This window comes from Brachyhypopomus gauderio, chromosome 13, assembly GCF_052324685.1.
Source record: "Brachyhypopomus gauderio isolate BG-103 chromosome 13, BGAUD_0.2, whole genome shotgun sequence".
Lineage (NCBI taxonomy): Eukaryota > Metazoa > Chordata > Actinopteri > Gymnotiformes > Hypopomidae > Brachyhypopomus > Brachyhypopomus gauderio.
In genome coordinates, this window is record NC_135223.1 from 20,078,540 (window position 1) to 20,102,326 (window position 23,787).

At 44.5% G+C, this 23,787-nt stretch overlaps 1 protein-coding gene across 1 annotated transcript; it reads right to left on the reverse strand.

Annotated features, from left to right (window-relative positions):
* Positions 1-3,762: 3,762 nt before the first annotated feature.
* Positions 3,763-22,493, reverse strand: ibtk (inhibitor of Bruton agammaglobulinemia tyrosine kinase). Its single transcript, XM_076971597.1, has 28 exons — positions 22,155-22,493; positions 19,984-20,899; positions 19,300-19,396; positions 18,993-19,117; positions 16,282-16,392; positions 16,024-16,194; positions 15,819-15,936; positions 15,074-15,254; positions 13,363-13,486; positions 12,989-13,166; positions 12,748-12,901; positions 11,747-12,361; positions 11,576-11,662; positions 11,404-11,486; positions 9,229-9,266; positions 8,982-9,078; positions 8,778-8,879; positions 8,547-8,664; positions 8,228-8,288; positions 8,002-8,129; positions 7,405-7,541; positions 7,055-7,185; positions 6,849-6,970; positions 6,627-6,722; positions 6,352-6,504; positions 6,041-6,235; positions 4,556-4,691; positions 3,763-4,298 (listed from the first exon to the last, which is right to left on the reverse strand). The coding sequence occupies exons 2-28, from the start codon at positions 20,305-20,307 to the stop codon at positions 4,167-4,169; spliced, it is 4,014 nt and encodes a 1,337-aa protein (XP_076827712.1). The 5' UTR covers positions 20,308-20,899; positions 22,155-22,493; the 3' UTR covers positions 3,763-4,166.
* Positions 22,494-23,787: the final 1,294 nt, after the last annotated feature.

Below are 23,787 nucleotides of genomic sequence, written 5' to 3' on the forward strand. Positions count from 1 at the left end.
CTCCTGTAGGCCAGAACATGCATCATATCACCACCGTAAGGTATTGGACATCGTTGCCATCACATGAACCAGAGGGCAAGTTTCAAATGCTTTCCACCTTGAGAAGCTACACCTTTAGCCTTAATCATTCAGAGCGGGTCACTAATGAAGTGGGCTCTCATAATCTGTTAAACGGTCTAATGATAGACCAAACAAGAGTGGGAGGGCAGCTCTGCTTGTTTTCTTATTCACAGGCCGAGCAGCAGAGTGGAGTTTTCAGGGCTGCTGAAAGGATGTCGAGACCTGTTCTCTCTCACATTCCACCTCTCATTCGTTTCTCTCTTTGCTGTGGCATGTTATGTCAGAGGCGCAAACTGATCGTGCCTTGTCCAGTTAAACCTCGCTGAAAGCTGTTCTGTGACGTACGAGAGGGTTTGCATTGCTGTGAGCACCAGTGAACCACTGCTGGCACACACAGCTGACAGCTGCCACCCTCAATATTTCGTGTTTGCGAGTGTATTCCTGTGAGTGAGTGGTTAATCAAACACAGATCTAAGTGACAGACCTGTCAGCTAACAGTTGTTTCTTAGTGGAGTCTAGGCAGTAATAATCAAGAGCCTCCCCCCCATCACCAGGCACGGTATCCAGGCTAGTTATATAAAGCATGTGAAATACACTCTAGAAAAGCACATTCATCAGTATAGTTCAGTATATTACTGTTTTATTTTTATTGTTTTCTAGCTGGAATGGAAGGAATGTAGAACAAGATTTCATCCAGTTGGCAATGACAATATAACCCTTGAATGTTAAATATTCCAACCATATGAAATTTAAAAACTGTTGTGTAGTCGGCACTTTGAGTTTGTGTGGGCTGAAGTGATCTTGGGTCCCAGGACAGCTCCTCTGTTCTCATGCTTAACAAACAGATGCAGTGGGCTTTGCTCTGGCCTGCCATATGAGGAGATCGGGAATTGACAGGGAATCCCACTGGGATGGTAGTCTCTCTGTCTCTTGCAAACACACTCCTCAGTTACACTGCAGGGAGCCAGATGAATTTGCCATTCCTGAAATCCAGAACGTCATAGTGCTCTTCTTTGAGAATTCTGATTAGTTAAAGCAACTGGTAGATACATCATTTAATGATGATCAATTGTTTAAATGTTTAGCCTCCAAGTGGTAAATATGTAGCTAAGATAAAGTCACTGTGAAAAATTTACTACCACTGTGCTGAACACTTTCATAATCACTCACTCTTTTTTGAAGCAACTTCCCTTGACACAACATTCTCAACTGCTCATTGTTTCTGCCTTCTGTAATAAAACAATCCGTCAAAAACATTGTGCACTAGGGACCCAAAAGCTCCATTCAAGATTTAACAGTAAATTATTGTACTACAGCATTCCAGTTGCATCTGACATGGAATTATGGGGCATTTTTCTAGGACTATTTAGAAACATGACGTAGCTGCACTACAAAGCAACACGCAACAATTATAATTATAATTATAGGGGGTCCAAACCACAAAATGTTTGGGGTCACTGTAGGGTCATGCACAGCTCTCTTCTCCCAGGCTGTTTAGTTCCTAATGAGAGAACGTTGATAGAACATTGAGAGAACATTAGATTCTGCACTGTGCCAAGCACATTTCTGCACAATTAACCATGAAGTCATGAAGAACTGCACCCCGCCCATCCCTTGTGCTTCTGAACTTCAAGAATTTAGAAACTGTAGATGTTCATTCTATGATTTCTAAAGTTCTGAGAGTGTAGATCACCTCTTTCCTTCTTGATGTAGCCTATATACTTCAAAATAGACTTGGCTTGCAGTCTCTGCTCTAATTCATTGGGTTGAGGGCAGGACACTGTGCATACCAGTCAAGTTCTTCCACACCAAACTCTCTTATCGATGTCTTTATGGACCTTGATTTGTGCACTGGTGCAGTCATGTTGCAACAGGAAGGGGCCATGCCCAAACTGTTCCCACAAACTTGGGAGCATGAAATTGTCCAAAATCTCTCGGCTTGCTAAAGCATTGCTCCTGAAAACCAACCCCACACCATAGTCCCCCTCCACCACCCCCACACCAATATCTGCCCCTCCATGAAACTAAAAACCCCACACCATAATCCGTCCCTCCACCAAACTAAAAACAACCCCACACCATAATCCCCCCCTCCACCAAACTTTACATTTGGCACTATGCAGCCAAATACTGTTCTCCTAGCAAATGCCAAACCCAGACTCATGCACTGACTTGCCAGACGGAGAAGCACAAGTCGTGACTCCAGTGAACACGTCTACACTAGAGTTCAGTGGCGATATACTTTACACCACTGCATCAGATACTGTGCAGGTTGTTTTGCTACCACTTTGTGGCTGAGCTGTCGTCATTCCCAGTTGCTTCCACTTTATGACCGTAGCAAGACAATTTCATGACTGGACATGTAGCTCGACAACATAGCTAGCTTACTTATTAGAACGTGTTCAAAAGAGCTTTATTAATGCTTGACAACATAGCTAGTTTTAGCTATTTATTTTTTCCCCATAAGCATCATACTTTCGTGACAAACTTCTCCCAGTCAGAACGTAGAGCACCTGTGAGATAAGCCGTTTCAGGACAGCTGTAATTCTCATTGATAGGACCTAACTCTGCTAATGAAGAAATACACTTTACAATACATGGATGTCAAGACCTCCAAGTGCTGCCCTAATGTTTTTTGCCAGTCTCAGAGAACACCTGCTCACTGGCTAATTGAGGCAAATACGTAATTGCTATTCTTTTCACAGGACTCATGTCAGATGACTAAATGGTACCATGTCAGTAATTACGGCCTATTATGGCCCATAATCAAGAGGCACTTTCTCATGGAGAGGTCATTCTGCCCGCTCTCAAAATCAGACAAATTTAACAGCATAATGAAACTTAAGTATTCACAAAGAGAAATGTATTAAAGACAACCTTATCAGAAAAATCATACTTATCAGGACATCATCATAAACAGATCAATACAAATGTAACAGGAACAGGGTTGACTCAAAATAACAGGCAGATCTAAACCTTTGCTCAGGAATATGTGTGTGGAGGGATTGTGAATAACACTGCTAATTTAATGCTTCTATAAGAATGGAATAATAACAATTCCTGTAAATTCTAAGAAAACAAATGTAGAAATTCTATTGGAAATGATTGTTCTGAATTACATTTTTAATTATATAAATAATTATGAGACAATCTGAACACTGAGCTCATATATTTGGTTCTTACATATTGGTTATAACCAACTTAAAATACAGTCAGACAAAATTATTTTTGTAAAATAAGTGTGTGTGCTACCACTTCCTAAAATATTAAGGCTCCCGTAGCTTTAACCTCATGTAGCATCATGGTATACATTTACACTCCAGGTCTGCCTGATTGCTCAACTAGCTGCCTCATACTCCTTTGCAGTTAATTCATTATTTTAGGTTCTACAATGTAAGTTTAGTTTTAACTGTGTATAATGTCAGAAAAACTACCAATTACACCACCAAATATAACTATAACTGTGAACCAACTTGTTCTCATGCATGTGTACCACACACGCACGCACACACACACACACAGACACACACACACACACACACACACACACACACACACACACACACACACACACACACACACAGACACACACACACACACACACACACGCAGTGGTGCCCTGCAACAATAAATACTATGTGCAAATGATATGCAACAGGAGGGTTTTGTTCAAATGAAGTGACTATCCAAAGGACATCAGCATAGATGCACATATGTTCTTTATTTCATGCCACTGCCAAAACACTACTGAATCAACGGGGGGGGGGGGCTAACAGAACACATGAGGAAAGCTGCAGTTATCATTCTCACCATCTGAGATAATGACCTTGTTACTTGTAGAACGCAAGTAAAACACCAGTTTTACACTTGAATAAGACCATTATCATTTTTAGTCCATCTTCATTGTCAGCTCCCTCAACACCAGGCATGAAAAACAGCGTCCAAAATGCACAACAAAAGAGCGTGAAGCAAAAGGCCCCTCATGTACCCTCATGTACCCTCAGCAACAGACCCACAGCCAAATGACTACTTCACATACGCCAACACGGACATACTGGAGCACACTAGATACGTAGCCAATGTATTAATGTAAAGTTGCAGTTATGCTAATATGAATGCTTGTTCCAGGTAGGGGTGGCGATAGGGCCTTGGGCGGACCTCTCCACCACGATGAGCTCATCAGGGTTGTTAAAGGCCCTGTAGTGAATGAGCAAGTCCTGAATCGCTCGCTCCTCCACCTGCAAGAGCAAACGGAGAACAGGAAAAACAGAAGGTGGGGAGGGAGGAAGAAAATAAGAGATGATCTAATAGATGCAACACATGTTTAAGGGTCTGGAAATTTAGAGCATAGCTACAAACCTCTCCTCTAAAGAGAAGAACTACAGTGTTAGCAAAACACATCCTGGTAGCACTGACGATACGGTCACTCCTGCATAATCTGTGCAGTGCTCTTCCTGACGGCGTGCCATCATACGTGTAGAATGCCACGCGTTACCTGGATCAGCGCCAGGGGCTTCTCCCGACTACGAATGAGGGCGGCTTCCTGCTGCTTTTCTTCCTCCACAATAGACGCAAAGGTCACTGTGGTGACAGCAGACGGGGGGCTGCCCACCTGCCCGAGCACCCATGGCCTGATGGGAAAAGGAAAGCATCCATGGGTGAGGGAGGGGTTTACTGTGGGAGAACGAGTGTGGTTTGTGCATACTGCAGCACATCATTTCATCTCCTTAGTCGGAAAGCTGATTTGCCAAACGCGGCGAGCAGTTTCTACGTGCGCGTTTGGGAGTGCACACGTATTTGTGAATTAATGTATAAAAGACGAATGTGTGATAGAGAATAAGTGCAAAAAAGCACCTAAAAGATCATTTTAGCATAAATGAGATACTTCCAGCACGACTCAAGAGAGGATAAGCTACAACACAACAGTAGACTATGCACAGAGTCCCTGGAAGACTAAAACTGTGATTCAATCTTGAAAGCTTGACACGTGCCAAGCGCTCGAGCCACTGGAGTCCTGAGACAGTATCAGCAGAGACGCATAAATCCTGTGTCCTCTCCTTGGTCGGCTGCATTCATGGTAAACTCAGAGTCGAGCAAAGTGAAAGATTGACTGTGACATATCCTACCCTTATCAACAGAGATTATGATGAGTAATAAAATATTGACTTGTACTGTATCCATTGACTCGCAAGTACTGCAGTAGAGAGAGCAAGACGTCAGGCCTGAAAAACTAGCCTGATTTTAGATCACCAGATGGAGAAATTTATCCCGAGACTCTGACAACATACCCAACACAGATGATGGTGAAACTCAATCATCATGCATGAAAAATGCACACTGCTTGCAGTTAAAACTATAGCTAACCAAGTAACCATCGTTACTTGGTTAGCTTGGTTGGTGTGTGCTTACATTCTACAGCCTACAGTCTTTTGTCCTGTACAGTTAGTCAACCATCCTGTAGTTGGTCATCAGTGGTCAGGGTCTACCAGCATGCAGCTTTTCAGCTAGTCTCTACCCTGATGACCATGGCTCAGTTTCGGACCACTGCTAACCACAACACTGCTGCTGTCTGGGTACTTTGGGGTGTAAGAGCAGTATTGTTCCAGCAGTACCATCAACCTATGTAGAAACCCCTGGAATTACTAATCTTACTCTTAATCTTGTACCAGCTCAACACTCACAAGCATACCACCATCAGGCCAGTGTTCCTGCTATGTGGAGAACAGTCTTTTACAGAGAGAATATCTGGTCACCTTCTCTTGTATAATTTCATGGTCATTAAGTTGACAGTGACAGCAGGGGATTCATTTGTGTCTGTAACATTTGCTACACGAGCCAAAAAGAAATCTCATAAAAGGAGGTTACCATCAAGTCCATATTTAAATGCAACAGTGCCCCCTAGGGGAACGCAGGCAGGTCTGACATAGCGGCCAAGTGCTGTGACTAGCCACGGTGCCGTGACTGGCCATTAGGGTCTCACCGTGCAGGCCTGTCGGCACTGCTGGGCTCGGCAGGCTTAAAGGTCACTCTTTTGGCACACGTGGACGGGGTGTTGGGGCTCGGCGGTCCTCCCGGGGCTGGGGCGGCGGGGGAAAGAGGCTTCCGACGCTGCTCCTCTTCCGCCAACACGTCCCGGAAGGAGAGCGAAGGAGGAGAGGACTGCACTGCTGTCGCCCTGAACACACAGAACACGACCTCATCTCACCACGTCCTGCGGTGACCGCGAGAGAGAAGTGGGAGAAGAAGGGAGAAGGAGAAGCAGGAGGAGGCCATCAGCAGAGACGTGCTCACCAAGCCCTGGCGGACTTCGCTGGGACGGCGTCGGGGGGCGACCTGCCAGCCACTCCCTCCACACTGCCCTCCCTGGAGGCCATGGCCATCATCTTCCTCTGCTTCTGAGACAATTTAGTGGGGGTGACCGATGGCTTGGTGCTGCTCCCAGATCTGAACGTGAAGAACATTTCAAATAGGTAACTGGAAACTTCAGACTCACGATCTTTACACACACTGTTTGACCAAAGTATTAAAGGTTGAGAGATACTGAGGCAACAAGCAGCAACGCTTACGAGCCAGGACTTTTGGGAGTGGCTCTGTGGTTCAGAGAACTGGCCTCCATCTCCATAATGGCCCTGAGATCCAGAACAGGTGGTGGGCGAGAGAAACTGAACACAGACACAGGTGTCGTCTTGACAAAAGGCATACTGTTCATAAGCACACAAGATACTACACTGTGTACTTCATGGTAAGACCAAGCAATAAGTGAAATAAATCAGGAGAGTGACACTCACTTTGGCTTAACCCTTGGAATAGGTTCAGGGGTGGAGAACTTGAGTGCAGGTCCACTGTGGTCAGGTCTCGGTGTGGGGGTGTTCGCTGGAGTCTTCCAGCCCACATATCCTGACTTATCATCCTGAAGTGCCAATACACATGTTATAAATAAATCAACACTCAATAACATTTAACTCAATGTTTGTACATGTTTGTGGGTGTTCACCTGTGCTTCAGTTCTGTCTTGAAAGACAGGTGACTGTAGGTCTCGGGGACTGCCCACCCCCATGTAACTGCCCTCTGAATCAGACGTGATCAGCTCATGAAGAGATTCCACTGAGCAGGTCTTCCCCAGTCCTGTGGGCATTAAACACCATGGTAGAAACTCACTTAGCATGTGACTTGTGTTGATATTGACCAGCTTGGCAATATGAAGTTGAAGGCGTATTCATTTTCCAACATATATTGCTTCAGTGCTGTAGCACACAGCAAAACTCACTGCAGTATACTTGCTTCTGTTGTTTTGTGTGGGATTGCTATAAATGTTGTCTGCTGTACTTAAAATATGTAGCACACCTGTAGGGGGTGCTGTTGGGATAACATTCGTGGGTGAGCTCTGGATGATATCAGACAGATTGTAGCCTCCTGAGCTATCCGAGCGTCGCCGTGGTTTCCTCTTAGCTTTCATCTTGGCTTTTTTCAGAAGCGCGTCACTGTAAGAAATACATGCAAAATCACAACATCGCACTAAAAACCAAGAGCAATCCTAGTCTTAACATGCAGTCCAGTGCTAGCAATTAACATACACAGAGTGAGAGAGTATGTCACCATTGCCTAGTACTGAGTATTAACCTACTGAATCAAGGAAGGACGTCTCCATAAGCAGAATAATGTATTCAGATACTGGCAGCCATAGAAACAAGAAGTGGGCCATAAATATGAAAACATGTCCACAGCTTACGGCCGGTTTATGTTTTCACGTCCTGCACTCGGCTGGTAGCAGTAGACTGATTTTTGGTTTTAATCTGCAGCTTACTGATGAAAAAAATACTCTGCTCTTAACGCTCAGAGGCCATCGGATCAGTTTCTTAAAATGACTCCTTTAGCAGGGCGTGAAGAACAGAGAAGGTTTGGGAACCCAGTGCCACAGGCGTGTGGTGAGCTGGGACCTACTTGCAGGACTGATCCTGTTCAGAGCCGGTCGCCCAGCTGTTGGCTGAACCCCAGCTTATGTCCTCGTAGGTACTAAGGTCCGGGGCATTGAGATAAGGGGTGATATGTCGTCTCTGCATGGCTGGAATCTGAGGAGATCACAGCATGACAGAAGAACCTTATAGCCAAGTCTGCAGTAGAGACGCCTGTGCAAAGCAACCAGCAGCCTGTGGGGACTGAAACTCACCATTTTCCTATACGAGTCCGACAGTTCCACCAACACATCATCACTCAAAATCTCTAGGGCCCTGGGACAAAAAAGTTTACAATTTTTGTCAGAAAATCTTTGGAACTTTCTCCAAAATAAAATTTTATAACCTGGCTTTACTGTAGGTTTACTGCAGGTTGATTTACCAAATAGTCCCCAAATAAATTTTACAACCAGTGGCTTATAAAAACATATTTCCCCCATGGTAGTAAAATATTTCTTTACTGCTGAACAAAACCATATATATTTAGACACTGTAGACTAAATTCTAACAGACAGTGTAAATTTAGAGTCCGACCTGGACTCGAGCATGGCGGCCATGTTGAGGCCGATGAACTGCAGACAGGAGAGTTTGAGCTGCTCTGCGCTGTACACCACGGCGAACTCCAGCAGCTCAGAGGCGTTCTTCAGAGTCACTGCACGCACACACACACACACACAGCGCCCACGTCAGCGTCTAACACCAGGTACGGCGCCTCGCACCAGAGACAGTAAAAAGAAGATCGGGCGGAGGACAGAGAACACTCACGGTTCTCCGCCAGGGCCACCTCGCACATCTCCTTCAGCCGAGTGATGAGAAGCTGATCGGCCACCACCAGCACGTTACACACGAACTCCACACTGAGGGACTCTGCAGCAGACACAGGGCCGCTCAGACACACGCGTGCACCACGACCTTTACATGCATTTTGCAGTGCGTTTGAAGGGGTTAGAAGTCCTCAGGGAAGAATACCTCTAATTGTGGGTGACTCGTCCGTGTAGGTGTACTCCAGTATGACCTGCAACACCTTGGCACTGGTGGGCATCTCCAGTGCATTGCAGCTGGTGGACTGAAGGGTACAGAACAGGCCAACATAACTCCAATAGCAGATGCAGTGGCCAAGCTGCCATAGATTCTGTATGCACACTCAAGTAGGAACAAAGAATGTACAATCAAATGAGAGTGTAATAACTAAGTTTTCTTTCAGTCATGTTCATACCTCTATCCAGGGGTTCCCCAGCATACTGTTAAAATACTCTGTAAAACAAAGTCAGTGGACAAACTTGAATACCCACTGCCTGAAAGGAGGTGAATTAAAAAAACTATAATGAGCAAGTAGCTCCGTCATCTCCTATTTGCACATTACAATTCAGTTACAGTTTTCTGGTTTGTCTCCGTTATCCAGCACATTGGATTTGACAGTGAGGTCAAAGTGCAGAACATCCTCTTTATCCCGAGAGACCTTAAATTAGTGAACATTAATGTTCCTGTTTCGATGTTTCATGGCTGGCTATGTTTCATTACATCATCCTTTCCAAGAGACACACTACAGGTCTGGTTCTAAATGTAGATAATCATTAAAAATGATGCCAGTGAGGTGAATAGGTTGACGCAACGACTCACACTCTAAATGACTGCATCAGCCTACACACCTCACTGGTATCGTGAGCAAGACCAACAGGCACAGCTTTAAAACCACCGAGGTAGCAAAATTATTTAGGCAACAGTCTTGCCTGCCTGTAATGTGAAATCCAAACATGGCCATCTATCTGCAGCAGGGAGCCTTACCACCCATCTACATACAGATATTACCATGTCATCCATGTAGGCCGTTTTCCCTAAACTGAAACTTTGTGCATAAGACACCGACATTTGTTAGCTATATTTGTGAAACGTTACATCAGAACGAACACCCCCTGGACTGTGGCTCATGCATGTATGATGAAGAGCGGTACTAGAGGGTGAGTCCGGTTCAGAGACCTCGCTGTCGGCCATCGTGCTGCAACCTGATCATTAATCACCTGCTAGCCATAGTGCTAATGTAGCATCACTAATGTGTCTTCCATAACTGCCTCACGACAACCAGCTGCAGGTAATTCACAACCCAGTAAGAGTGCAAAGAAGTTCCCTATAAACACACACGTGATTCCCATATGGTTCATGTTTTTGGGGTTTTTTGCCAGCCCCTCTTTGGAGAACTATTAACACTTTATGTGGAATTGTTAATCGTATATGAGGTAGGACACATAAACACGACCTGACGGGTTAAATATCAATATCGAGGAAAGAAAAGAGAAAAAACAAAATGGTGGTAATGTTTCTGAGATTACTGGTAAGGATTTTGATTACAGATTAATCACACCAACATAAACAGTTGATATGTCATTATTGAACAGTAACAGCAGTGTGTTTGTGTGTGTTGTGTGTGTGTCTGTGTGTGAGGGAAAGAGTTTAAGGATTTTGGTGTGGTTGTGTACAGGGTGATAATTGGGCATTGAATCACTGTGGTTACTTTTGTAGTGATATTGGGTGTTTTTTAGGCTACTAGACTAAAAAACTATTAGACTACTTCTGAGAAAGTTAATCACTGAGTTCCAAACTGAATTGCACTGGGCGGTTTTGTTTTGATGGAAGTGGATATATTTTCCATTGGTATATGACCCATGAGTGATTTTCTTCAGTGAGTAATTGTAATGGTGTTTTGTTGGCGATGGTTAGTGCTGTGAGAGGTACAGTGGTGGATCCTTACGTGGTATTAATTACTGATGTGTCTCCTAGAAGACATAATTCTGGAGAAACAGTGGTAATGATGTGTAAGCAGGATGTTAAATTAATGACTTCTTTCCAAAATTGTTTTATGACTGTGCAGTGTGCCACACAGCATGGATATAATTATCTATGGAGTTCTGCGTTTATTGTGAACAAATGTCAGAGCTGATGAATCCCATTTTAAACATCTTTTGTCCAGTGTAATGTGTTCTGTGGATAATTTGTATATTGTGCAAGTTGTAGATTAGTGCTCGTCATCATCATATTGACATGATATTTGTACATATTTGTGGGCAGAAAACAGCATTCAGAAAAATTGTTAGGTCTTGTTCCCAGTGCCGTTGTTTAGATGGTTACATTTGGATCTGGTTTACGGTTTTTGTTGGTACATTTGTTTGGGGATGATCTGATAAAATCAGCAATTGCAGGGGCAGGTTTAAAGTGTTTTTCAGCCCCTTTTATTGTGTAACGCAGTGAGGATTTAAACTGGTGGTACTGAAATTGATTCGTGTGATCAATGGTTCACATTGGTTCATGCCTGCTCTCTTAATGTCAATGTTAAAAAGGCATAAGGGGACACATTTCATTACCATATAATGTCATTACAAGACTAAAAAGAACTTACCAAGCCGCGCACACAGAACACACTTGTGGCAGGGGAACTCCTTCCCGTCATCAGACCTCAGGGTGACGTCACACAGGTCGGGACTGAGACGTACCACAACAGGATTCACAGTCAGAAACCTGAAGATCTAAATTATTATTTTTTTAAAGACATGGCTTGACTCTCAACTCACCATTTCTTTTGGTTGAATCTTGGCTTGCTGCCAGTCTTCTTCTGCACAACATTGATCTTCCCATTCTCATACTTCACTCCATCAAGCCTATGAATGACGAAAGACAATAACTACGGCAACTATAACTGAATGTCATTAAACAAATTAAATGATATTATTCCAACGTCTCACCGTGCAGAGAGACTGCCCAGGCCCAGTTTCCTGGCCACTCCTTGCAGCATCTTCACAGGATTGTGGCTGGGTTCTCCCACACCCCCACCCTTGTTCTTCTTGCCAGGCTTGGAGTTCTTGCTCTTCGCCTTGTCTCCATCGCCGGGAGCCGAGGGAGGGAGGGAGCGGTAGACGTCCAGCGCGGAGCGGCCGACCAGGTCCAGCTCATGCAGGCTGTGGATCAGCTGCCGCTCCTGCTGGGCCCCCGGGGCGAGGCGCGGACTGGCCGGCGCCGCTCCGTGCACCAGCATGTCGCACGAGTCGGTGTAGACGAAGCGCAGAGCCTGCTCCAGCATCTCAGGACAGACCTTCTCCAGGGTCAGGAGGTCACAGCCCACGGCGTCCGTGCCCCGCCTCACCTCTCCGCCCCACTCGTCGCCCTGGCCGGACTCTGGGAGCAGGAGCTTGCGGAAGTATTCAGAGCGGGTGGAGAGGACGTACTTGTGGGCGGGGAAGACGCGGTGGCCGGCCTGAAGGGTCACGTCGTGGATGCTGTCCGTTTCGTCTGCTTCGGCCAGAAGCTGCTGGAAGTTTTGGGTGAATGAGGAGGTGGAGACTGTGGGAACTTCATACAGGCTGTGCAGAGAGAAGGGAAAGTCAGAGAACTTTCTTCAACTACAGGGAGGAGCACAAATATTTACTGAGACGTGTATGTGATGCAGAAATATGGAGTCAATCAAATTATGCGGTTAATCAAAATCCCACTGGGTTTATGTTTATACCAGCAGACACTGGTCCTGTTCCTAGAGGTCTACAATCATGCAGCGTGTGTCCAATTCTCTAATAATACCTGACCGGGCTAATCATTGCCTTCTTTAAACCCTATTTAGCTAATGAGTTGTTGAGATACTAGCAAGAACTCAACTCTGCATGAAGATCTCCAAGAAAGAGGTTGGTGTCCACTGCTCTACATAATGACAGACCGCATGTTCCCGATAGATACAGTGTGTAGTTGCAACAACCTTGTTTTGGGGTCAGACTGCCGCACCCCAAAGTTGCGTCCCTTAGAGTCCATGGTGATGCTAACAGCTCGGTGGACGTAGGGCAGCTTCTCCAGACGAATGCGCTCATAGACCCCTCCACCTTCACAGTGAGCACTCACCTCCGCACACACGCCTGCAAAACATCCACTTTAGGGTCAGGTGCATTTCAGACAACCAGCAATGGGGACAAGTCACGAAAGAGGACGGTGGTGCGTTTCACCTTTCTTGTCAACATTCTTCTTGTATTCGCCAAGCCACTGGCCACTAAAGCCCTCGCCATCCTGCGTGACGAACATCATTTTGTTCTTGCCAAGAGCCATGTCAGCCATAAAGACCTGTCGCCCATAGGCCCACCTGCACTGCCTGACTGAGACGGACCCGGAGCGCCAACAGAACACCTGAAAGACACGAACGAGCAGAACACCTAGTGAGACAGACCGCGTGAGAAAGAGAGAGAGAGTGTGTATGCGAGACAAAGAGAGATCCAGAGAAAGGACAGAAGGACTTGAGGCTGTCCCGATCCTTTAAGTACATCCAAGACAGAGCACATCTGCATTTGTGCTTTCTAGTGCTCACATGTTTTATAACACTCACCCTCCCAGCTTCATCCAGGGCCAAGATGGAGATCTTCTCACCGCCACTTTCATTAAGGAGCTGGGGATTCACCCGATGGTCCAAACTTCCTCCACTCACCACCACTTTCTTGATATTCAGCTGCCTGCAGGACAGACCTCAACAACTTAGCATCTAAAATGTACTGCAACCCTCTTCTAAAATGTTATAAAAGCATCAAACATCCTAATAAAATTCGTTCTTCTCCATCAAATTCACTAGTAGGTGAGCATTCCGGGACACCAGCACGACCATGGGGACGATATGATGCCAATGTCTGACCATAACAGGTTAAACTGATTGCATCATTTCTTATGTCCACCCTCCTTAAATATTGCTGATGCATTTCCTGAGGAACACATCTCTCACATGGTCCTCTCTAATTGGACAGTGTCTCCTGGGACTACACTCACCTGGACACGCACTCTTCTGGGACTACACTCACCTGGACACGCACTCTCCTGGGACTACACTCACCTGGACACACGCTCTTCTGGGACTACACTCACCTGGATACGCACTCTCCTGGGACTACACTCACCTGGACAAGCACTCTTCTGGGACTACACTCACCTGGATACGCGCTCTTCTGGGACTACGCTCACCTGGACACGCCCTCTTCTGGGACTACACTCACCTGGACACGCCCTCTTCTGGGACTACACTCACCTGGACACGCACTCTTCTGGGACTACACTCACCTGGACACGCACTCTCCTGGGACTACACTCACCTGGACACGCACTCTTCTGGGACTACACTCACCTGGACACGCACTCTTCTGGGACTACACTCACCTGGACAAGCACTCTTCTGGGACTACACTCACCTGGACAAGCACTCTTCTGGGACTACACTCACCTGGACACGCACTCTTCTGGGACTACACTCACCTGGACACGCACTCTCCTGGGACTACACTCACCTGGATACGCACTCTTCTGGGACTACACTCACCTGGACACGCACTCTCCTGGGACTACACTCACCTGCACACGCACTCTTCTGGGACTACACTCACCTGGACAAGCACTCTTCTGGGACTACACTCACCTGGACACGCACTCTCCTGGGACTACACTCACCTGGACACGCACTCTTCTGGGACTACACTCACCTGGATACGCACTCTCCTGGGACTACACTCACCTGGACACGCACTCTCCTGGGACTACACTCACCTGGACACACACTCTCCTGGGACTACACTCACCTGGACACGCACTCTTCTGGGACTACACTCACCTGGATACGCACTCTCCTGGGACTACACTCACCTGGACACGCACTCTCCTGGGACTACACTCACCTGGACACGCACTCTCCTGGGACTACACTCACCTGGACACGCACTCTCCTGGGACTACACTCACCTGGACACGCACTCTTCTGGGACTACACTCACCTGGACACGCACTCTTCTGGGACTACACTCACCTGGACACGCATTCTCCTGGGACTACACTCACCTGGACACGCACTCTTCTGGGACTACACTCACCTGGACACGCACTCTCCTGGGACTACACTCACCTGGATACGCGCTCTTCTGGGACTACACTCACCTGGACACGCGCTCTTCTGGGACTACACTCACCTGGATACGCGCTCTTCTGGGACTACACTCACCTGGACACGCACTCTCCTGGGACTACACTCACCTGGATACGCGCTCTTCTGGGACTACACTCACCTGGACGCCAGCTTCTTGCACTGGTAATCCGCGAGCAGGTAGATGTCTCCTTTCTCTGTCAAACACACCGTGGCCCCGTTACTGGCTGCTGCCATAGCGATGGTCACGTCCTTGTAGTGTAGAGCAGACACTTGGCGAGGCATGAGCACACACTTCTCACCATTGGGGTCCAACAGGTAGCCTAGACAGACAAAACAGTTCAAAATATATAATAAAAGTCATTAACAGGCACTGAACATGGATTTCAGTAGGAATAAAATAGAAATATATATATTTTTTATATATTCCACAGATTTACAACTTTTGTAAAATAAAAGAATGTCAGCTAATAAAGGCCTTGCTTTTATGACCTACAGATATACACAGAAATCACTTAGTTTACATACGGACACCACTGTTAGTTTACATACGGACATCGCTCTTAATTTACATACGGACATCGCTCCTAGTTTACATACGGACATCGCTCCTAGTTTACATACGGACATCGCTCCTAGTTTACATACGGACATCGCTCCTAGTTTACATACGGACATCGCTCCTAGTTTACATACGGACATCGCTCCTAGTTTACATACGGACATCGCTCCTAGTTTACATACGGACATCGCTCTTAGTTTACATACGGACATCGCTCTTAGTTTACATACGGACATCGCTCTTAGTTTACATACCGACATCGCTCTTAGTTTACATACAGACATCACTCTTAGTTTACATACAGACATCACTCTTAGTTTCTTACCCAGCTGCCCCCCATTCAGCCCTACAGTGTAGACTGCGTCTCTGGTCCACAGAACAGTGTGAAACCTTCCAGCAGCAACACCAATCACACTCCTGCCTTTTAGAGACCTAGAGGTCACCTGCACTCAACAGTGAACACCAAACTCAGTGAATCATCACTTAATCCAAACACCTTCTACAGTCTGTTCACTTTCAGCTTTTCTCACCTGTTTGGGCACCTGGCTGGCGGCTGGCGGAGGTGCCAGGCCCAGCTGGTGGTACGTGTTGAGGCCAAACGTGTATACGTAACCTTCCTCAGTCAGAACCACTGTGTGGTCCCGGGCTGCAGCGATCTGGGAACAGTGATGAGACAGGAGCCCCTCTACCATGCGAGGAACCTGAACAACCCAGAGACACACTTCAATCACAGTGGGAAGAAGGTCTGGCAGGCATCACGTCTGACGCTGCGAGAAAGGGGGTCCCACCAAGTATGTCTGCTCATCTCCATGCCCAAGGCGTCCTCCCTGGCCATGGCCACAGGTGTAAACCTGGCCTTTCTGAGACAGGAAGACAGAATGGAACTTGCACAAGACAACCTGAGAACACACACACACACACACACACACACACACACACACACACACACACACACACACACACACACACACACACACACACACACACACACACACACACACACACACACAATGGATGCATTAGAATTCAACAAAACTGTTTAGATAAAAACACCTTAACACCTGAATAAATGCCCCTGATGAGATCTTCAAGGTTAGGTTCAGGAAACAGCCAGGAGTTTCTCTCTCTGTCTCATTATTCTCTGTCTTTTAGACCAGTCCAGGACATAAATTTCTCCAAGAGTTTATTGGCAACATAACACACACTTTGTAGAGCAGGTGTGTACTATTCATTATGCATGATTGCTGGGTATTTGCATGCCTTTGTGGGGTATGGATCATCCCGCTACATGTGCAACACCTTACTCCTGCTGTGGTTCTGGACACAGTTCCACCTGAGCCTTGCCATGGTTTAAACAGCAGAGATCCACCAAAACCAACATCATAACTAATGCAAGACGCTCTCTTAATAGGAAAGAGATGTTCTGTAAAGCATCCCACGCATAAGCCATAGTGAGTATTGCGCACAAACGCTTTCTCCCTCCGTCACATGCTGGGCTTATTGGATTAAAGCATGTTATTGATTAATTAATATTTAACTCTAAGCATCTGTAGAACAGTGGGGTTGGCACACTGGCTTCTCTTTCCATGGACGGGGCACCTGAAAGCTGATGAATGGTTGGGGAACACGATCCCCGACACACTGAACATTACGAAATTAACATGCACGGGACTTCTGAAATTAATACACCTACAACTATATGAACTGAAGTGTATCAAAGGACTACTGAGAGGCACTGCGCTGGCTCAGGACATGAATAGCAATGGGAAAAATGTGACCTCCCCAGCAGGGGTGGAACATTATTTCAGTGCTGTATGTTTCAGTACATACAGTGCAATCTGTCTCGACTTTTTCAGCATATGGGACTTGAGCAGTGCTGACGACAAGGTTAATGTGAAGCATGTCGAGCTTTAATTTGAGGATAATTGCATCTATACTAGATGGAGGATAAAGGATCAATAGAATAAAGTATATATAGTGCACCCCGTTTATCGACCACACTTTCTGCAAACCTTTCTGCAAACAGACTGAAAATTTCATGAACAATTTCAGTAACATAAGTAAATAATTAGACAAAATCAAACCCTTCAAAAAACAAAATCAGCACTTCCTAACCAAAAGTTAGTTAAAACAAAAGTTTTAAAATTCCACATATTACAGCTGGTTTTCTGTTACACAAGGGTTTATGTGAGATTAACATCAATGATTTGATTAATCAGAATATAGGCTTTGGCATTTTCCAGTTCAGCTTCAGAATTACAGTATAATATGTGGAAAAGCATCAGAATCACTGATGTGTGGTCAAGATTCAAAGATTCGTTATTGTGAATTGCTTGTGTCCTGCACACAGATGAATAAAGATGCTGTTTCTCTCACTCTTTCTACAGTAAGAAATTTAAAGAAGTATCAATATAAAATAAATAGAAAAGAGATAGAAAAGAAATAGAAAGGAAAAAAACTTCTGTTCTTTGGACCCCACAGGATTTCATGTGCAGTGGTAACTGGAAACAGAGTCCTATGTAGCGGCTAAACAATTTAATTGAATAGAGTAAAACAATTTCAAGCTTCGACGCATCCAGACATCAAAATCTGAAGCAGAGTGAGTGTGTACATCACCCAGTCAGCCTAAGTGTGGCTGTCCTGACATGCCTGCCCGAGGACCTGGCCAGGCTGAGCAGAGTACTGCTGTCCTGCAACATGTAACCTAACCTCACATTCTCACACTCTGTCACTCATAGGAGATCACAGACGGCTTCTCTTTTCAGAAATGCTTAAAAGCCCAGTGAAAGGTTGTCAATCTCCCCATTGCATGTAAGCGTATATTGTTTAACTGCCTGTAACAGCTATTGTAAGTGTAAATGAGACCCTGAGATCATTGACAGAAACGTAATATCCTCTGTTTGAAACATTTTATAGCCTTTTTTAAATATACTGTTTTTATTAACAGATTAGTTCAGCTGGCACATCTAGGCACGGCATTGTACAAATACTGAGGTCAGTATAGTGCTAGATAATAGATTTAAATAGTGCTAGATAATAGATAATGTTCTCTGTGAACATTACATATCTTAAATCAGCACAAGCACGAGCTTTGATCTGAGAAAAGCTAGGAATCTTTACACCTAAACGCAACTTTTCCTTATAAAACTTCTCCTTATTCTTTTAAAAGTTAAGCATTCCACTCAAAGCCCTTTATTTAATCAGCAGTTCCTAACTGAAAAACACTTTAAAATGTGTTCTGTAATACCCCACAGGTGCTGTATAACTCTAGCAACCGGAATGAGTAGCCATGTGACAAGAGTCATAGAATAAATGTCTCGTTGAAAATAATATGATGAAAGAAAGGTGCACAAATGGCACAGAATCTGACAAATAAAGAAATATCACGAAATTTCCTATTTTGGGGTGTTAATTTGGCTATCACAAAGTGGAGAAAAAAACAGGACCCTCTCAGTGTATTCGGATAACAGCAGGTTTCTTAGTGATTTCCAAAAATTACCTGCTTAATATATATTCCAGTTCTGGCAAACAGATCCACAATCTCAGGATGGTGTCTACTCTCCTGGTTTCCATGTCCAAGGCTAAAGTTGGTGTTGTTCCCCCAGGTATACACTTCAGTAGGATCTGGTAAATGAGAGCAGACAATTTCAGCTTTACAAAATATTCCACACTACAAAACATAAAGAAGACAGAAAAAAACAACAGCAGGTTGTGGGTATGAAGAATTGCTAAGCATAAGAATCCTGTTATGATTTTAATTCCCACTGATTTCTTGATCACAACAGTCTTGTGCTAATTTTGCTTACCACTGCTCTGGAAGACAACATGCGCAGGGCGATCCTTCATGGTTAGATCCAGAACGGACAATCCCTCCTTATCCGGAATAGACAGTACACCGCCATGCTGTAGCCCAAAGATACAGTGAGAATGTGCCATGAACTGGAGGCAGTCATGGTCTGGTGGTTTGGGAACCGATCTTGTGACTGGAGGGTTGTGGGTTTAATTCCCAGGCCTGAGGCCATGACTGAGGTGCCCTTAAGCAAGGCACCTAACCCCAACTGCTCCCTGCGTGCCGGACTAGGGCTCTGGGTGTGTGTGCATCACAGCCCCCTAGTAATCACTAGTGTGTGTGTTAACACTGCACAGATCACAATCACAATTGACAAATATAGCACATTTATATTTGAATTTATACACACACAAACATTATGTATATATACGTACGATATGTAGAGATATAAAAAATTGTAGTGAAGTACATAAAGTTTCCAGAGAAACAGGGTGTTTCAGACAGAGGTCCTTCATCAGTTGTGCAGGCACTTTGCTTCTTTGAGAAGAACTTTGCTTGCATAGCTGAAGGCCCTCTGTCTGAAACAACCTGTTTCACTGGCAATATCTCTCTCTCCCTCTCTCCCTCTCATATATATATGTATATATATATATAGGCACCCCATTCAATTTCTATTAGTGAGTGATCAAATTAAGCTGACCTTAACAAGGGCCAGAAGGCAATGGATTTGTCCATAGAAGGCACTACGATGTAAAGCTGTCCAACCAGACTCCTTGTCCTTCACCAGCAGGTCAGCGCTCTTGCTGTCCAGAAGCCACTCCAACAGGGCCCGTTTCCCAAGGGAGGCAGCGAGGTGAAGGGCAGTGCGCCCAAACTCGTCCCGCAGTGTTGCAGCGTTGTGACAGTGGGTTGACAGGAAGGCCTTCAGACGATCTTCGGAGCCGCCTGTCAGGGCAGCCACCACCTCTTCCGCGTGGCGTGGGGAACGGCATTTCGGTGTGCATTCCGGTGTCACTACACTCATTTTAACCCTCCCAAAACCCTAATGCTCACACAATCTGCAGGTAAAGGCTTCCCACTGTAGCCTCAGCTTCCAATAAATAACCTCAAAAATGATAAATAATGCCACAACTCCTTGATGAAACTCTACTGACAAATAAATATGACAGCTTACAATCAAACTTCCTGCAGTCAAAAGCTCCAACAATAAATAAAAAGCAAAAACAAAAAAGTACTCTTCAAAAAACTTGGAGTGCTAGAATTGTGCATGTGTTCAGGTTCCACTGCACCCTAGCAACCCCAGGGCGAAACCCCACCCTTACATCAGTCCACCATATCAACCATGTCACCCACACTAACCTCTTCTGGAAAAACCATCAAGAGCATCAAAATTGATAAATATTTGGCTATTTCTTTTCTGTACAAAATTTACAAATGTATATAATTAATAATGCAAAAATATTTCCTTGTATATCTAGTTTAGCTTATTGTGCAAAAGGCATCAAACTCTGCAAACCCCAAAAAGTCCATCTAAACAGTCCATCAAGTTGGAGGGGAAAGACCCCTTCCCCCCAAAACACATCACCTTTTTAAGCCTCCATAATTAGTAATGGTGCCTTTCCAAAACAGAAGAAAAAAGATCACATCAGGCTGACTAAATCACATCAGGCTTTCTCTTAGACTTTTCACATGTATTGCCATTACTGTAAACAGATAGTACTTACAGAACAGAACTTACAGAACATACAGATACTACTTAACAGCTGTTCAAGAACATACATTTCTTTGATTTCAACATTGAATCTGCATTTTTACAAGTTCAAAAAATGCTTTAGTACTTAAACAAATGTTTAAGGTAACTGGCTATTACTGTATTACATATATAGATTATATCCCAATTCATCAAACTCTACATAAAGTGCACTTCATTACTCTGCATTTAGTTTTTGGTTTACTTTACTTGCCTTATGTAATTTGGTCTCCTGTCTGTATTTTTAGTTATGCTGTATTATACAGGTGGCCTATCTCTTTTGCCATTACAACTACCATGTTCACCTTAAATATATGTTACATCCATCTGCATCTGTGCAGGTATTTAATAAAGTAAAAACAGACAAATTAATGTTCCATATATAAAAGTAGTAAAAAAATTGGAGAAGTGGAGATGTATACACGGTTTGAGAAATGGATATTTTGTTTATAGATAGTTCATTTTTACTAACTCTTTAACTATTAACATATTTTACTACAGTAAGCCACATTCACTATCTATGGACAAATAAAACACATTTAGCTATATGCTTGTGTATATATTATATATAGTTTCACCTTTAATAACTTATTATAACGTGTTATAACTAAACACCGCACACGTAAACAACTGCCCCATTTATCTGATCAGAAGTGACAGTACTCGACATATTGGGTAAAGGGTGATGGAGCAGGACTCAAGCTGTGGCACCTAGTTGGATGAATAGTTACAGCTTTCACATATCATTCACATGTGGCCTGTTGCACAAATATATGTGACATTTGTGAAATATTGGACAGACTTCCCAATTTGAATGCGGCCCAACTGTCATTACCTACACAGCTAGCTAGCATGCTACCTACATTTAGCTAGCTGGTTAGCCAACGGTATAGGACACTCTATTTAAGTATGATAGTAAATAGTGTGTAATCTCGTCTCATCCACACATCGAGCCAGACATGTTTATAATCAGTTGTGAATTAACGAGCAGCTAAAGGGACTGGCTAGCCTAGCTACAGCTAGCTCACTACACTTGGTGGGACATCGTTAGCTGGGTTAACTCCGAAGTTCCAGTCCTAGCTAAACCTCACGAAACAACCTGGACAGTTTGGTTTTCTCACCTGCCGCTAGATGAAGAAGAAAGCAGTGTTTGCGTTTGACTCGGCACAGCAAATCCAGACGTACATCTTCTCAGAAATTCTCCTACTTTTAGAAATAATCTGCAGAGATACGGCCAGTGCAAGTTAGCTTTGCAAGACCTCGGAAGATGGAAGGCTCGGATTGGCTCCCGGAAACCTGTAACTTCAATTTCTATTGGACCGTTTCACCTCGACGACTTTTATAGTTATGATTCCTAATTGTCGCTGCTTGATATAGCATGGTTTATTAACAGTTGTGTAGTCATTCCCTTACGCCCAAACGAATTTATACAGGGAAGCATTGCACCAAAATGTTTATGTTGCACCAAGTCAACACGCAAGAGAAGGACCTCCCTTTGGCGACCTCTCCTAGCATATGCTGGTCACTGATAGCGCAAGTGTCCCCCCTCTCAAGCGTCACGTTTGTGAGAATTAGTCGGAGCTCCTTGAACTCAAAAGCAGTGTAATCTGTAGGCTGTAAATAGCTTGAATTGTCAGTTCGTAATATGTATATATATATATCAAAAATCCCCATAAACACACTCTTAAACCTTGTGGACAGCCTTCCCAGAAGAGTTGAAGCTGTTCTAGCTGCAAAGGGTGGACCAACGTTATATTGAACTAGGGGTGGGCGGATCGATATTTATATCGATAGTATCGATACAAAGGTGAGGATCGGTATCGGATTGATACCACGGCGAAAATATTGATTCTTTTGCTGCAGTTTAGAGGTCTGCGTGGGACTGCTTTTTTAATCCCGCTCCCGCCCACTCCCGCTTGTTTTAATCCCGCTCCTGCCAAAAAATCGCTTGTTTTAATACCGCTCCCACCCGCACCTGCTTGTTTTAGTCCCACTCCCGCCCACACCGGCCGAAAAAATCGCTTGTTTTAATCCCGCACCCGCCTGCCACATACACATTTCTGTCGCCCCCGCCCGCAATCCTAATATGAATTGAATTAATTAGATTTAGTACTTGAAATTTTCTTATGTATTTATTAAAACAGCAATATAGCGATGGATCGCGCTGTCCCATTTCTTACCACAGTCCTAACACATGCCGTCAGGTGATGTACACCAACACTTTCTGATATCAATCACAACAAGCCGATTTCCCTCTTCATTAATTACAATGGAATATGACTTCCATACATCAGACTTTCCTGTAGTTGGCTTAATTGTGGTGTATTCGCCTGTTTTAATTGAATTTTCCACAGCTGAAACTGGTTGACCGTCTACAGCAGGGGTCGGCAACCTATGGCACGCGTGCCACCATTGGCACGAGGCATAATCACTGGCACGGACCAGCATCAGCAAAAATATATATAATTTAATATAAATTATTATATTAATGGATTATAATTTCAAGTAAAAAGTATCCCCCCAACGGTTTGGAAGTATCGGTATCGGTGATACTGACCAGTATCGTATCGGTATCGTATCGATACCAAAATTCCGAGTATCGCCCACCCCTATATTGAACCCTATGGATTTGGAATGTTGGAATGGGATGTGAATCAAGCTCACTTAAGCTTATATGTGAGTCAAGGAAATTGAGCAAATACCTTTGGCAATAAATTGTGAGTGTGAGCGTGTGTGTGTGTGTGTGTGTGGGTA